Source organism: Podarcis cretensis, assembly GCF_951804945.1.
Source record: "Podarcis cretensis genome assembly, chromosome: 10".
Classification (NCBI taxonomy): Eukaryota; Metazoa; Chordata; class Lepidosauria; order Squamata; family Lacertidae; genus Podarcis; species Podarcis cretensis.
This window is the reverse complement of record NC_137179.1, coordinates 47,809,998-47,827,135: the sequence shown is the minus strand read 5'-3', so window position 1 is coordinate 47,827,135 and position 17,138 is coordinate 47,809,998. Positions and strand designations below refer to the sequence as shown.

The 17,138-nt window shown below is 41.6% G+C and overlaps 1 protein-coding gene and 1 long non-coding RNA gene across 3 annotated transcripts in view; one reads left to right on the top strand and one right to left on the bottom strand.

The window, feature by feature from the left end:
- Window positions 1-17,138, top strand: part of SRGAP1 (SLIT-ROBO Rho GTPase activating protein 1) — a 111,387-nt gene that overhangs the window by 58,512 nt on the left and 35,737 nt on the right. Inside the window, exons 3-4 of the mRNA XM_079994113.1 lie at window positions 2,279-2,441; window positions 10,125-10,187. Of these exons, the coding sequence (XP_079850239.1) occupies window positions 2,279-2,441; window positions 10,125-10,187 (226 nt within the window). The remainder of the gene's footprint in view (window positions 1-2,278; window positions 2,442-10,124; window positions 10,188-17,138) is intronic.
- Window positions 15,705-17,138, bottom strand: part of LOC307226020 — a 38,313-nt gene continuing 36,879 nt past the window's right edge. For both annotated transcript variants that reach the window (XR_013843258.1, XR_013843259.1), the window contains one exon: window positions 15,705-17,044. This is a non-coding gene — a long non-coding RNA (uncharacterized lncRNA). The remainder of the gene's footprint in view (window positions 17,045-17,138) is intronic.

Genomic DNA, 17,138 nt, shown 5'->3' with positions numbered 1-17,138 from the left:
AATCAGTTTCTTATGATGTCATAGAATTGTAGAGTTGGAGAGCACCCAGGGGATCCTCTAGTCCAGCCCCTTGCAATACAGGAATCATAACTAAATAATCTCCGACCATCTGACCAAATAATCTCTGATGGCCATCTAACCTCTGTTTAAAAACCTTAAGTGAAGGAGAGGACACCACTATCTGAGGTAGTTGTTTGTTCTATTACCAAACAGCTCTTGCTGTCAAAAAGTTCTTCCTAATGTTTAGTTGGAATCTCCAAATGTTTTAAGGGCTCCTTTCAATGTGAAACAAAGACTGTATTCTGGTTACATGTCCTAGCTTGGAGGGAGACTTTAAACCAAGAACTATTGGGTAAAACCAGGCAGGCAAGGAGGAAGTGTGCAGGCATGTGACTTATTCCTAGTCCAATTGGATCAAGACCATGATATTTCAATGTAGTTTAAGTGCTTTTTTCTTAAAATGAAATTACTTGGGGATCAGTTGTTGTTTTTTGCTGGGGGGAGGAATCAGTTTTATATAGTATTAAAAACAGCAGTGTGCATTTATTTGTATTCTGATTTTTAACGTGAGTGATTACCATAGAATTGGTTGGTCCTCCTGATAACTGTGGGAGGTATCTGTGATTGTCATTTGAGAGAAGGAGATATGAGGTAGAAAGATAGTGACTGATGCCGTTGTGTGAGTTTATGATCACTAAACAATGATCCAAATACCGAATCCCCAAGGTTCCTGTCAGCCAGATCCACCCAACCATCTCTTGCACTAAGCTGGGCAAGGGGGTAGATTGGGCAGCTCAGCTGAGTAAGACATTACCAATGCAGTAATGCAAACAGCCACTTCATCACACACATCTTTCCACCATCAAACATGTGGGCAGGGCAGGAGTGCCATCAGCAGGATGCCTGACAGCAATAGTCAGCGGAAGGTGCCGAAGGTGGAACTGATCTGGTCTGGGATGGTTGGCTCTCAAGTAAGTCACGTTGCTGTTATTCAATGGCATGATGGCCGATCTGGGCTTGATCACGGCAGCAGCTCAAGACCGGCGCAGCTATGTTACCGCTTCCACTTCTGCAAATGTGGCAGTGGCCCTGCCACTCTCATAAAGCCCTGGCGGGGGTCATGGGTTTAAGTTTAGATTGCATCCTAAACACCTGTATCTGCTGGCTATAATTTAAGTAGTACATAAATTTACAACATTTCCATTAACCAAAGCACTATTTCTGCAGTAATTCTATAACCAGGTTGTTGGGAAGTAGTGTAGTGGATGGGACCATTATTTCCCTCCATGAAATCAGAGTGTAGAAAGCAGAGGCGTGAAACAATCATGTGTCTTTTTATGCTCCTTTTCATTCATACCATCCAAAGTATATATTAGTCTTTCCACCTGATGTGGAGTGTGGTGATATCCTGTCCCCGAGATAGGTCCTCGTTTCCAGTTGCACGCTATAACGTTCAACTGGAAGCATCTTCCTTTGTTGTTTGGTGACTTCCTGCATGAATCTAAATGATGCTGGCAAATAGGTAAAGGTAAAGGTACCCCTGCCCGTACGGGCCAGTCTTGACAGACTCTAGGGTTGTGCGCTCATCTCACTCTAGAGGCCGGGAGCCAGCGCTGTCCGCAGACACTTCCGGTTAACGTGGTCAACGTGACGAAGCTGCTCTGGCGAGCCAGAGCAGCACACGGAAATGCCGTTTACCTTCCCGCTAGTAAGCAGTCCCTATTTATCTACTTGCACCCGGGGGTGCTTTTGAACTGCTAGGTTGGCAGGCGCTGGGACCGAGCAACGGGAGCGCACTCCGCCGCGGGGATTTGAACCGCCGACCATGCGATCGGCAAGTCCTAGGCGCTGAGGTTTTACCCACAGCGCCACCCGCGTCCCTAACGGGTGGCAAATAGAGTGTCATTTAAATGGTTATATCTTTAAAAATGCATACTTTTGTTTTATTACTAATGTAATAGACAACCCCTATCAAGTAAATCTGAGATTCTTAACATATCCTGGTTGAGGACAATCATGAAAGATTAAAATCTCCACCACCCTTAAATATGCATTGTAATAATCCCTTTTGCAATCCTGCAGTCGCCCTGATGTTCACTGTCAGTGGTTGCTTAAAGAGTGTTAAGAAATTATTGCTGCATATAGTAATACAATTATGGATATGTTTCCTTAAGTTACCCATTCCTTAATGTACTTATACAGATAAATTGTTGTGGTCATGTTCTTATTGATACTGGTAGCAAATACAAATGATGTAAATATCTGCTGTACTCAACAGGAGGGACCAGAATCTGCTGTCTCCAGTAAATTGCTGGTATTTACTCCTCAACCAAGTGAGACGGGAAAGCAAAGATCATGCAACCTTGAGTGATATCTACCTGAACAACGTCATCATGCGATTTATGCAGATAAGTGAAGATTCCACAAGGATGTTCAAGAAGGTATTGTATTTTGATCGTTCGGGTTTTATCTTGAAATCATAGAATTGTAAAGTTGGAAGGAATGCAGGAATATGCAGCTGTCCCATCTAATCTGTAACCTTGGTGTTGTCAGCAGCACGCTGTAAACAACTGAGCTATCCAAGTAGTTATGAGAGCAATCCTGGCCTCTAGAGGGAATCAGCATGGGGTGGAGCCTGTGAGTAGCTGGGTGTTTCTATTCTAGAGGCCACATTTACACCCATTGAAAGAAAGCTCCACAGGCACATTATTATTATTATTATTATTATTATTATTATTATTATTATTTTATTCATACCCCGCACTCCCCAGCTAAGACCGGGCTCAGGGCGGCTAACACTAGGTAAAAACAATTGATTAAAATACAACTTAAAAACAATATTAAGTACAACATTAAAATGCAGCCTCATTTCAGTAGAAACTCAAATCAAAAACTATTTGGGGATGGAAACGTCAAATCTTCACCAAGGCCAACTATCCAGACTGGTCCTATGTGGGCCAGAAAAAAGCCAGGGAAGTCCCCAAATAGGAGTTCCATCACAGAAGGAGAAAGGTAAAAGGAAAGAGGGTGAGGGGATCAAGTTGATTCCAAGCCAAAGGCCAGGCGGAACAACTCTGTATTACAAGCTATCTACTGCTATTAGTTTATCCAAACCTCCTTCGCTCCCCGCAAAGCCCAACTTGAATCTACCATTATTTTTTTAAAACCCGCTGCAAAAAGATAGGCAAAACTTACTGTCTAAAAAAGAAATGTGTGGCTGGTGTTAGCTGACAGGGCTTAGGAAACCATCTACTACTTCACTCTCCCCCCAATTTAAGAGTGCTGTGCCCTAAAGCAATTCTATAGATGTTTCCTCAAAAGTAAGCCCTTGTGAGTTGAGTGAGACTTAATCCTAGGTACGCGTGTGTGGGATTGCAGCCTAAAATACATAATTTTTCAATGAATACTGTGCAGGAGGATGTAATATCCTCCATTAGGGTATTACTGTCTCGCTGACAGCATTTCTTACTGTAAATGTAGACCATAAAGTGCTTTTCGTGATGAAGGTTTTTCTTAAATACAGGAAGGGTTAAAAATAAGCCCTACACTTTGTTATTAAGAGACGTATTTGTCGTCTTCACAATAGGGAGGGAAGTTCATAGATTCAACCTACCAAAGTAGAATAATACTCTATTCTTCTTAAACTACTTGAAAGAGATTCCATTTGTAGAGAATTGAGAAAAAACTGGTTGAAGCAAGAAACCTCCATGCTGTGCTATAAGCTTACTGGCTGGGGCAACCCAGTCCGATGGGCGGGTGCAAATTATTATTATTATTACTACTACTACTACAAACTTAAGCTGCTCTTTATTGTCCAGATGACAATACATTAAACTATTATGGGTTTTCTACAGTCTGTATATGTTGTCCTCAGGGCCAGACCAGATGTGCTTATAGTTGGTATATACACATTTTCTGATCTGATTATAAAATGGGTTGAGGGTGTGTGTGTCCATTTTTCACTAAATGGACCATGTGGTGGATGGGTGTGAACTCTCTTATGTCAACATAATCCTGCTGCTTGAAGAATGTACCCCCTCCTTCATTGCCGAGAGCCACTTTGGGAGACAATACTAGTCTGAAAAGAGGGATAAAAATATAATAAAATTATGTGGCAGAGTGAAATGCCTGAGGCAAAGAGAATGAATTGCTCTAAAATGAGGATCTTCAGTTCTGTGCTCCATTGCAGCTACACAACATAGTGAAGTACAACACTCTTCTTTGTATTCCAAAGAAAGAAGAAGAAGAAACATACGTGCCCAGCCTCTCTGAATTGGGGCATTTTATTTTATTTCTGTGTTATAATTAGGAGATACGGTAGTTAGCTATTAATTGTGTTTATTTCAAAACTTGCAGCAAGGTCAGAGGAACCTCTGTTTGCCATATCACAAGCTTAGATGCCTTCCAGCATGTTGCCTTTTATATTATTCTGTTTTCTCTGCAAACTAAAGAAGTATTTTTAGATGATGGCATGTCCATCAGCCATATAACTATAGCCTAGTTTTTGAAGATATTTTTGGCTTTCCATTTTTATACAGAAGAGATGGCAGAGCAAGCACTGATTGGGCATTTCCAGTGGGCTTTCCAGCTGTCAGAAGATCAGCCTTTTAAAAATCCACCCTGCTTCTCCCTTCAGCTACATGTAAATTACTCCATAGCTGAAAGTCAGACTTACATTGCATGCGCCATCTGTCTGTACTCCACGTTTCTTGTCTTCCTGATTACAGTTTCCTAACAGCATTTGGAATATGTAATCCAATGCAAAATAATATTTACATGTCAAGGGCTGCAGTACTAGGCATTAAACATCAGGGCACTCAGTGGGATTTACTTCTGAGTAAGCATGCATAGGATTGTGGTATAAATCAGACAAAAAGTTACATTGCAGAATAGCTTTTAGTTCACACTTAATGCTGCTTATTTGCCTGTTAAGGAATCTAATGTTGTTCCTTGGCATGGAAGATAAAACAGCTATATAATCACTTCACATTTAATTTAATTAGAATAAGCTCTCCTTTCAATTAAGATGTTTACCACAGTTGCACTATTAATTCTATGTCAGTGATAAACATTTCTCTCTCTTTTTTTTTTTTAAAGGATTAATTAGATTAAATCTGTCTCTACTCTCTGATTAGGATCAGGGGGAAGAGACGTTCGTTCCATTTGCTGTCTTGCCAGGAATGCTGTGAGGTGTACAGTGGCTATTGGATCCAGTTAGCTGGAAACACTGGCCTTTGTTTTTCATCATGAATGCCAAGTAGGTATTTGTGAAAGCTTTTTAGGCCATCTAAAATTCAATAAAACTTTTTTTTAAACTCAATTTCTCCTTCAGCTTTTAGGCCATGTACAAGCTCAAGGAGATATTAACTCAAAGGCAGTGTTACAGTACAATACATGTGATCTTTTGAATCTCTGCTGTGGGTAGTGTTTGAGATTAGTGGGCCCAGGAACTTGCTTTCATTGGTTAGAATTGAAATACACCTGCAAAAAGAAAAGCAGAGAAGGAAAAGGGTAGATGATGCTCAGAGTTAGAACTGTCTTGTCAGCAGGGCACAGGATCAGTGGTGCATTTTTTGATATGCCAAGCTTAAAGATAGGTGCTGTTCAGAGTCGTATTCAGAGAACTTGTATCTGTATTGAAGATGCTGTAAAAAAAACACCCCAGAATAGCTTTTACTGTTTAGGTCAGGCATAGGCCAACTCGGCCCTCCAGATGTTTTGGGACTACAACTCCCATCATCCCTAGCTAACAGGACCAGTGGTCAGGGATGATGGGAATTGTAGTCTTAAAACATCTGGAGGGCCGAGTTTGCCTATGCCTGGTTTAGGCCATAGTGGCCTAGAAATCCGCTACATGTAGTCTTTTTTCCCACTGTCACGGACAAGAGAAAGGCTTCCAATTTTAGATGCCTGGATTCCCAGATTTCCCATTTTGCCTTTGAATTGAAGTGACTCTCCAGGGTTTTGATATATTCAGCAACAGCTAGTGAATTGGGGGACACAATATGGTCTTAGCTGCTACTACTTGCTTTGCTCACTGAGGGTGACCAGGGTGTTGGAAGACACTGGGAGTGGGTCACTGTGCAGGTGGCATGGCTGCTGCCTGGTGCCCTTATTCCAAAGAGGCAGGGAGGCAGAGTGTCAGAAAGGTGCACATAAACATTATTTTGCATCTCGGGCTTCCTCTCTTCTCACACGCAAGCTGGGGACAGCCATTTCATCAGACTACTTCCATAGGAGAGATGGGAAGCAGGGCTCCCTCCATCAGATTTGCTGAAAGACCAGCTCCATCAGGCTCCACCCATCCCTGAAATGTGTCAGCTGGTCATTCTAGTATTATAATGACAGAAGATCTTAGGCTGCAGTCTTAACCCCACTTACCTGCTGAATTTTAATAGGACTTACTTCTGAGTAGACATGATTAAGAAGCAATGTCATTCCACTTAATTTACCAAGTATCAGTTTGCACTCAAACTCCTCAGTGCATTAATAAATGAAGCCAGTTACTGTATTGACAGGAAATGTGTATTTTTTTTTATTACTAGATATTTTTTAAAAGAAATACATTATTAAAGCAGATTAATAAAATAGTGTAAACTCTGGGAAAATTAATTAGGAAGAATATAGTGGCCTTAATTTAATACAAGAAGATTGGTTTAATCTCCTTCAATGAAGTTTTAATATGAGTCATCTCTGTTAAATCCTTAAATGTATTCATTAGTGAAATTATCAATACAAGTAGGCATTCTATATCAGCAAGGTTTTTCTTTCTTTCTAAAAACACACTGAGTACCTCATAGAGTCTTGTCACATATTTGCCAAAGGAAAACAGTCATTTCCTTACATGCACACATCCTGCAGGGAGCTGTAGCTAACAGGCCTATGGACTATGGCACACCAATAAAATATAACACCAAATCCTACAATTTCAGCACAAATGTACGTCATCATAGTTCCTACAAGTATGTATTCGTCTACTAAGCACTTTTTCTGATGTTTGAACTATTTTGATCAGCAGACTTTTAGTGGCCTTGAACAAAAATGTCAGAGGGCTGGGTGTTCTCCACATATGCACAATGGAACCATTTAATAATTGGATACTGCCCATTTCTGTTTAAAAAAACCAGGACCAAGTTTAATGTAAAATCAATTGGCCTTCCTGTGGGAAGTACTAAAAGGTATAGGTTCGGGTTTCGGGGGTACAGGTACAAAAACGCAAAGTTAGGGCAAAAAGTAATGAAAGCTAAAAAAGGGAGAGAATTACACTGAAAGTCAGGATAATGCAGAAGGCTTCTTTTGGCCCCCTCTTTGTATGCTTTGGCACTGGTTTCAAGCCAGGCTTCTCAGCAACCTTTATAACCTTTGTACATGCTGCAAGTCTGCAAATAGAGAAACCCACACAATCAAAGATGTAATCATTAATTTGATTGCACATGCAAATGAGAATTGCTTGTTTCCAAAAGATTAAGTGGAGATAATGAGAGTGAGAAATTGTTTAATTCTTTATAAGGTGACATCTGGGTCTCCAATTAATAGCACAAAAAAATGTAGTGTTTATAAGCTAGTCCCTCCATGTTGGATTGACTTAAAACTGCCAGTACGGATGGAAAAGCAGTTTTATGCAGTGTGGTGGAGGGGCACAGCAACAAGACTACAGAGTGGAGAGTGTGAGAGGATTGTAAAGCAGCTAATTTCTAAGATCATGGAGAGCCAGGTTTAGGAACAATGTTGAAGAATGGTGTATTTTCAGGCAGCAGCAGAGTGTCCTAGGAGATTTAAATGCCCTTCCACTGATTCCAGGACACTCTCAGAACACTGCTGCTGACCTGAAAGTCAGCATTCTTCGGCGAAAGAACTTAAGCACTTTGTGCAACTTGCTAAACTAGAAGTCATCAGCAAGTTTGTTTAAATTTTCAGGCATTTGCCTGAACACACAAATGTTCTGTATGCGGACAGGGGCAGGATTGCACATGTAAGCCTCACCCCCAACATCCTTGTGAATGTCATGCTACATAGCACAGTGAAAATCTGCAGGGGACTTGCATTCGCCTTCACCTGAATGCAGGTAGACTCCCCTGTGTGCTTGGGGACATGGCTTCATTTGTGTTTTCCAGCAGATGCAAATAGCAGCTGCCTGTAGGTCTTCCTTGAGCAACACAGAGACTATGGGGAGTATGCTGTGCACAGGGTTGTTGGGGGCGGTGCATTCATAAGTGCCCCTGCTGCCACCCACATGTCAAAAACCTCAAGTATGCAAGGCTGCACATGTTTATCATAAATAACATTACATTCTTGAAAGTGTTACATGTATTGCTTTAGGCCTTAATATGAAGATGGGACGCGGTTGGCACTGTGGTCTAAACCACTGAGCTGCTTAGGCTTGCCAATGAGAAGGTCGGCAGTTCGAATCCCCACTACGGGGTGAGCTCCCATTGCTCTGTCCCAGCTTCTGCCAACCTAGCAGTTCGAAAGCATGCCAGTGCAAGTACATAAACAGGTACAGCTGCGGCGGGAAGGTAAATGGCGTTTTTGTGTGCTCTAGTTTCCGTCACGGTGTTCCATTGCGCCAGAAGCGGTTTAGTCATGCTGGCCATATGACCTGGAAAGGTGTCTGTGGACAAACGCCAGTTCCCTCGGCCTGAAAGCGAGATGAGCGCCGCAACCCCATAGTCACCTTTGACTGGACTTAACTGCCCAGGGGTCCTTTACCTTAATATGAAGATGGTTAGAAAGTAGACCAGGGTCCACTAGTGGAGCACTGGCCAGTTTCTAGTTGACTACACAAATCTGAGAGTCTTGTTAAAGATGCCAGGCTTGGTAGGCCTTGGTCTGGTCCATCAAGGTATCCCTGTTAGCCAAGAGTGGCTTCTCAGGATCACATAACACAGCATGGTTAATTCTGACTGTTAAGAGATCCTGAGGCTGATGGAGCACAAACTGTCTAGGTTTTGTCCTTATTTTAAGTAGCTCACACAAAACTGCAGTGAGCCCACTACCGTCTTAGTAGATAGTGTGTGAGTTCCATTGGCTAACATTTAGTACTACTCATAGATAAAAGCAGGTTTGAATATAAAATGGAATCACCTGTGAATCTGTTAGATGTATAATCATTCTGTCTAATACAGCGTATTTTTAATTTTCAAAAGGCTTATTACATCCTGAACTTTAGCCCTTCAGTTTGGCCCCTGTCTTCTAATTATGCTGTTCAGCTGCGTGAGAGCACTTTTTTCTCCAGCTGTTGTCTGCCAATGCATCACTGAATCATTAATATTTGGAATAGTGAAATGCTGTCAAGAGAAAATGCCAAGCTCTCCACTGCACAGCCCTTCAGATAATATGAGTGAATGGTATAAAAAGGCACAACAGCAAATTTTGGTTGGGTTTGGAGCATGGCTGCACCCGGTGCTTTTTTTTCTAGAAAGGTGTCGGTATTGAGTGCCACACTTAAGTAACCCCTGGGGGGAAAAAGCACTGCCTGCACCACATTTTCATCCTGAAACATTTCCAACAAAAATTTAAAAATACATTTGGGGGGGGCAGCATCTTCTCCCTTGCTATGACTGTTTACAGCTCTTCTCAGCTACTGATTCCTCTCTGGGCAGCTGCTTAGTTTTTTCTCCAGTGTTCCTGACTCCCCTGAGCGATTGCAGCCTATTTAGAGATTGCTTAGAGATGTAATGGTATCACAGTGCCACATAGGCAATCAGGTTTAGCCTACAGGGTGATGTCACCAGGGGCCAAACAAAGCCTCAATGCCTTCACCCTGAATCAGCTTCAGGAAAAAGAAACGGCAGCCCATTGTTGAGCCAGTGCTGCCAACACTGGGCTGTTTTGCAGGGCTGTATGCAATAGATTTATTTGCTTCAGAGTAGCAAAATGAAGACTGTTGGCTCAGTTGTCTTTCTAGCCGGTATGTATTCTCTTCCCTTATACCTGCCTGAATAACAACTTCACTTCCTTTCTCAAGGAGGCATAAAAGGTTGTGTGTGTGTGTGTGTGTGTGTGTGTTTGCTTGCTCAAATTTTGTTCCCTGCAAAACTTCAGTAAAAAAAGTACCTTCCCAACCCTCTTGATTCAGTTCTAGTTTTAAGTGATTCTTCCTAATAATTTATTTTTAATTACAGAGCAAAGAGATTGCATTCCAGCTTCATGAGGATTTAATGAGGGTTCTTAATGAGCTTTATACGGTAAGCATATTGATTTGGCTTTGCTTGAAATAATTGTTCATCGAAAATCCATTTTAACATGTTTGAATGTTTTTAATTGAGCTGACACGTCGTAGAAGAATACGGTGTGTTTCATTTGGTGACATCTTGACAAATAAGGCTGTTGAGGTGGTCTCAAAAGAGACATTCTTATGGGAGTCTAATCATCTTCAAGACTCTCTGTTCCTTTGAAATCTGCCATATGCTTAACTGAACTTTGGATGGTGTCTTGAGTTCCCTAGGTATACTTAGTGCACTTAGGTGGTTCATTGTGATTTCACCTTTCCAGCAATGTCATGAACCATGGTTTCTAAGTGTTCCTGGACTTAACCTCATGTCTCCTCCCACCTGAAACAGTGCTATGTCAGTCGGAGCTTTTCACTGACATACATGGATGCATAATATGGTTGCTTCTGTCCTTCTTGCATGGGAGCAAATTCCTTTATTGCCCTCACACCAGTTACTACTCTTGAGAGGAGACATTTTGATATGAAGAGCTAAGCTTAAGCCTCTGAGGTTGGTGTACTCGTGCTCACTGGCTTCTAATTGTTGTATGTCCTAATCTCATGGAAAAAACAGAGCATTTTACAGTAAATGTAGTACATGAATCTGCATGAAAATTCTGAGCATAACCCATGTTCAACAAATGAAAAAAATAAAACGCATGCCATTGTTGGGGGTGCTGCTTCACTTGTGGTCTCATAGATGCTCGCTGTCCTAAGCCTTGCTCACTCCAGACTTAGGAAGCTGCCTTATACAGAGTCAGACCTTTTTGAGGCCCATCTAGCTCAGGATTGTCTACCCTTCCTCGCCATGGCTCTCCAGGTTCTCTGGAGATGCTGAGATTTGAACTTGAGGCCATCTGCATGCAAGGCAGGAGCTCTACCTCTAAGCTATGGGCCATCCCATGTCTCATAACAATCCCCCCTCCTTAAATAGTTCAAAAGAAAAGTTGTAAACAGTTTATAAATAAAATTGTGTTATTTCAACAGGAAAATATAATTTAATGTTTTGTTCCATAAAGCATATTATATTAGCCCTTTAGTAGAGTTCGGAGTAATTAAATGCTGCAGCACCGTTCCTTTAGATAATTTAGTATTGACTCCCCTTTTTATTGTTTTTATAATGTAAATAAGAATGTTTGTAAACAGTGCAAAATCAAGGTTAGCTGTGTAATTTAGAGTGGCTTCTGTGGTTTGTGGGTTACAGGTATAATGAAATACAAGTCGAAATAAGCCTGCCGTTATTCGCAGCTGAATAAAACAGAGAAAAAGATTAACTATTTGCATACTAAAATTCTATATTTGTCCTAACATAAGCCTCTAAGTAGGTAGGTCTGATGTTCTTTCAAGTTTTGCCACCACCACCATTTGGGCAGGTAAAGGAGACTGCCCACCTGTCTACCAGGTAGGACAGCAGAGTTTGCTATTCCATCAGTGGTCCGAAACAGCAAAGCAACAAGTGGGTGCTTCTAGAATACCCATGCCTAAAACACCACTCTTCCTTCGCCTAGAAATTTAAGTGTTGGAGCCCAGAGATGGGATCCTTTTGACAATGCATTTTATTTTTAAGTTTTACTTTACTTTAAATACGTAAATATGTTTTACCTCGTCTGAACATTTGGAGGCAAATTGATGTAAAGCTAAAATGAACAGTAAAATAAAACTCCAGCAGCTATTAATTTGTGCGTTTTGAGACATTCTGTGTAGGCATATATCTACCAAGCAGTGTCTGTTGTTGATAAAGGGTTGTATCCACCTAAGTTCTACTTGGACTAGGCACATTGAAGTGAATGTACCTAAGTCACATCCATTAATTCCAGTGGGTCTACTCTCAAGTGTGCCTAGCATTGGCTACAGCCCATGGATATTGGTAACAAAAGCCAGAAAACACTCAGAGCTCTGTTGGCACCGTGCCTTTGTAGAAATAGAAATTTGTTTCAAGTAAATGAAAGGTGAATATCTGTTTCTGCAGTACGTGGCCCCAGTGGTTTGCCCAGTTTCTTGTACTTGTTTGATGAAATGAACAGTTCCCAAAAGGACCTATTTTAAAATTTAAATGACTGGTTCCTGATTAGCATTCAGATGTGCCATAGAACTGTGGAGTCACTTGGTGGAGAAAAAGGATTAAAGTTTTAAATCTACTGCAACAGAGTGAGGAGGAGAGATTTTTAATCTCAGTGCTGCCACAGTATAGTGGATTATTTTGTTCAAAGGTATCTGTAAAAGTAAGCATTTCTATGACATTAAAAAGTTACTCCACTTGAAAGTAGATAGAAGAATATTCCAATTTGAAATAGGAATATATTTATGGGAGAGCAAACTGGGGCAGATGCCCAGAATGGCAAATCTGAGGAGGGAACAAGCTGATTTGCTATCACATAAATACCATATTTACTAAAATGTCATGCACACCTTTTTTGGCCAAATTACGTTGCAAAAATTAGGGTGCGCATTAGATTTGATGGCACATTAGAGTTGCCTAAATATGGTACATCTGTGGCTGGGGGTTCCCTCTTCACACAACCAGGAGCAGGGGATAAAGTCTTCCAAGGCTTAGCATCACTCAACCCAGAATTGCACCTCGGCCATTATTGTTCTCCTGGCTCAACCATGCCAATGCATCAGAGCTGCCTGGACTCTTCTGGAGCTTCAGAACAGGACAATGATGGGCGGCCATGCCATCACCTTGAGGTCTGTTTGTTACCTATGCAGTGCCTGGGGAGCGGGTGACAGAGCATCAAAAATCAGCACTGACTGACCTCTTGTGGCCGCAAGCCTGCTGACATGATTGGCATCCTGGGTGTGCTTCCACTTCCTCCACCTCCTGCTTGGTGGTTGCTTGGGCACAAGTCATGCCCACCCTCCTTTCTTTCCAGGCAGCCCTGTGGAGTCCACTGTGACATAACTGTGTGTGTGGTTGGAGTTAAGTCAAGAGACCCTGCACATTTTGAAGAGCTGGGATCTGGAGGAAGGAGTGGACAAATGGAAGCAGCAAATTTCTTCTGCCCAGGGGCAGCAGACACCATTATGCACCACTATTTGGAAAGTAAATTACAAGGGGACTTAAAACCTGAAGAGAAGTCAAAATAGCTTGTAAGAGTCTTGGTTGAATTATTTAATGGGGACCAAATTAGCAAAATGGATTCTCAGATAGATGCATATTGTGTGGATTTCAGCTTAAACACAAGCAGGGTCCATATTTCAGTCTAATACTTACTAGTTTTGGTGAATTTCACTACTACCTATAGAGATCTACCTTTTAGTATTTAGTGCAGCTCATTTGAGTCCTGTTAATTTATGGCACAGTGTTGTATTGCAAGTGGTACTAATTGCTTCTTGCTCTACTTGTTGTTGTTGCTATTTGGACTATTAACAACTCACTGCTTTAAAAAATGCACTTTGTTCTTTAGACTGTGTGCATCTCCCTTTGTGCCAGGTTTTTTTTCCATTTTCAAAGACACAAGGCAGAGGCAGCTGGAGAACAAATCAAACTTTTGAGAATCAAGCCATAGTTGGTTAGTTTGCCTGTGGGACAACAACTCATAGTAGCTTGATGAACAAACCATGGCTTAGTGACATGTGTGAACCAGTCCATTTGTCCATCTGTGGAATATGAGAACATTGCTAACAATGTGACTTCAGAATTTATAAATCAAGCAAAAGCTTCCACCCACCCCACCAAAAAAAGCCAATAGGCAATATTATTAAATTGGTAAGACTTTTACCATTTGGTAAATAGTGTTAAACCATGATTTTTAAAATGTGTATAAGGCTTTCTAAAAAATTCAAAACAAAAACAAACAAAAAGGAAAGCAAGCATTAACAACAAAATAATATAAATACAACACAAGGAGCTTTTGGTGATTAAAAAGATAAAAAAAACCAGGAGTAAATTAACTATATAAAATTATGATATTATAAAAGGAGTATAAAATCACAGCTTACATTATACAATGAAGGAAATAGAGGGAAAGAAAATGGTCTTGCCTGTTTTCAGATGCTGCCAAATAACAGCATACTTCGAAAGGATTTGCTACCTGTGTGACTGCAGTGTCGTATATTTAATAAGTAACTCCCAAACAGGAATGAAATTGGAAGGCTCAGCCTTACTTATTACCACACAAAGATTACGTGTCAATTTATCTGCGAGAGCAATGAACATAACTTTCTTGAACCAGTTATCTAAGGCAGAGTTTCCCAGCTAGGGGCCATGTGGCCCCTTGGGTGGCCCCAGTACATTCCAAGGAGGCCACGGGTGAAAATCATGTAAATGGGGAGCCACAGCACGAGGCTGGGGACCACAGAGGGAAGTGAGAAGTGAAGGGAACAAAATCATTTTTAAAATAAATCCTGATTGGCTGGCTATCGACTTGACCAATCACTAGCAGGTAAGGGGGCAGTCCACCAGGGCCTAACACTCCTTTTTGCCACGTGCGTTTTCTTGTAACAGTTTCTGATGGGAGAGGGCGATCGCTGAGGCTCACGTTTTGATCAGTTGAGCCTTCGACCCCCCAGGTCAGGAAAGTGCAGTGGTGGGATGGCAATGGGTAGGGCTGGGCGAGCCGTGGCTGGCTTTTGCTGCCACCAGTGCTGGGCCCAGGGGCAGCCTGGGCCTGACTTTGCAAGGCTCACTGTGCAATCCACCCCATCGCCTAGTGGATCAGGGCCTTCGGATGTTGCCAAGGGGCGCAGGGTCCATTGGCGGCGTTGGCCCAGCTCTGCAAGGTATGGGGTGAAATCCACCCCAGGCCTAGCCGAGCAGGGTCATCTGGTGCTGCTGACTTGCATCTAGTAAATAACTAAGTGTATACTCAGAAGAAAGACACACTGAGTTCAGTGGGCCTTACTCCCAGGTAGGGATGTGTGGGGCTATAATATTTTATCTGGGCAGCCAGGAATCCTCTGGATGACAAGATCTTTTTGCACCAGGTCAGTAAGGACTGCTTGCTTTTTAAAATTCTCACATATATACGGAACTCCCTGTGCACCTTTTGGACTGTTTCTGTAGCTTTCCCCCTCTGCATCAGATAACTGGGGTCAAATAAGTGTTTACTTTTTATAATACATGGAAGATGGAGCTCCCTTAGGAAGTTATGGACTCTCCTCCTTCCTTGGAGGTTTTTAAGCAGAGGCTGACTGACCATCTGTCATAGATGCCTTAGCTGAGTTTCCTACATTGCAGGGGGTTGCAGTAGAAAGATGACCCTTGAGATCCTTTCCAGCTCTGTGATTCTATGTTCTTCTGAGTCAACAATATTTCATTATGCTCCTATTATTTTATGTATTTGTATTTCGAATAAATTGTATAAGTTATAGATAAAACATGTTCCATTTAAAAACAAAACTTTTAAATAGCTACCATTCTGCTGGTAGAAGGGGAAGTATGGACATAGCCAGGATCTTTGTTAGGGCAGCAGGCTTTTTTTAGGGGGGTTCAGAACCTCATATTTGTACTGACTTTTACTTACTGGGGGGCAGCTGCCCCCCTTGGCTACACCCATGGGGGGGGGGCGCCACAGGAAGGAAACAAGGTTGGAAGGGGATCACAGTCAGAAAAAGGTTGGGAAACACCTGGTGTAAGGTATAGTATGAAGATTCTTTTCAGCCCTGAGTGATTTCTAATCAAGTAACTTCCAGAATATATATGATTAACTGCAGTGCCTTTATTGGTAATAGACAAAATACATAGTGTAGTGTCCAGGATCACATTCTTACCTGTAAGTATACTGATTTCTGTAATTACTTGTTTCCAAGACATTGGCACAACTGCACACGTGACATGCCCTCCACAGTCCCACCGACACAATGGTGATCCTGATAGCTGCCTAATAGTTCTCCTTGCCTTAGTGCAGACGGAAAGTTGAAGAAAAGCCATTTTTAATGGGTCATGCGTTGACTACTTCCTCATGCCAGCAGCTCATTTTTAGCCACCTCATTATTAGATAATGAATTGCCATATCACTGACATGAGAATTTAGTCACACACTTGCATTCAGTAGATAATGGATGTCATATGTTTAAGAAAAAAAGAACAGGTTAAAGGAGATGAGGTCATTGGAGTCTGGTGTGCTTCACACCTCCTGCCAACATGGTCTTGGAGCATGAAAAGCCTTTTTGATTTTGAAAAATATCTCCCTTTTGCTGAAGGGTTCTTTATGCGGTTGAAAGTCTTGCATCTCTCTGAAGCTCAAAAATCCCATCCTTTGAGATGGACTACAAAGTGATCTTGCAGCATGTTCAGTACAAAAGTAAAAAGCTAAATAGCATGTGAAGCATGCAAATGGAATGAAAAGTATCTCCAAAATCCACCTCTTCCTAAGAATATTTTAAAAAACTGCAAAAGGCCCACAGGCCTTTTGCAGGATTTTAATATTCTAAAAAGTGAACTGTGTCCCTTGACACAATTGATTTGAAAGGCTACTCTGTTTATATCTGTGTTCAAGCATACACTCTGATATGCATGTTCTTCAAGTCCATCCTCTCACGGTCGTCTTGCTTATTCATTCAATAGGAAAACACTTCAGTTTGGGGGCTTTATTTGAACTTGTGAAAGCAGAGCTACAACATGAAGCCAAGCACAGTGCATAGTAACTAGGCAAGACGTATTTCAATGGATTTTATTTTCATTTAAATGCATTTAGTGTCTCTGCTTTGACCTATGATCAGGCTTGATACAGTGAACAAACAGCAGCAAATAAGCCTGGCCTGTAGCAGTTACACAAAAGGCTGTGTGGTTTTGGGGGGATGGGGAAAACAATCCAGAAAGCAGCCATGGTTTCCTCTAGGAGAAAACTCATGTGTTGGGAGCAGACAGAAAATGGAGCCAGGATGGGACCACTGCAAAAATAATAGGGATATATCGACATACTTAGGAGACCTCCAAGATATGCAGAACTACTACTACTACTACTACTACTACTACTACTACTAC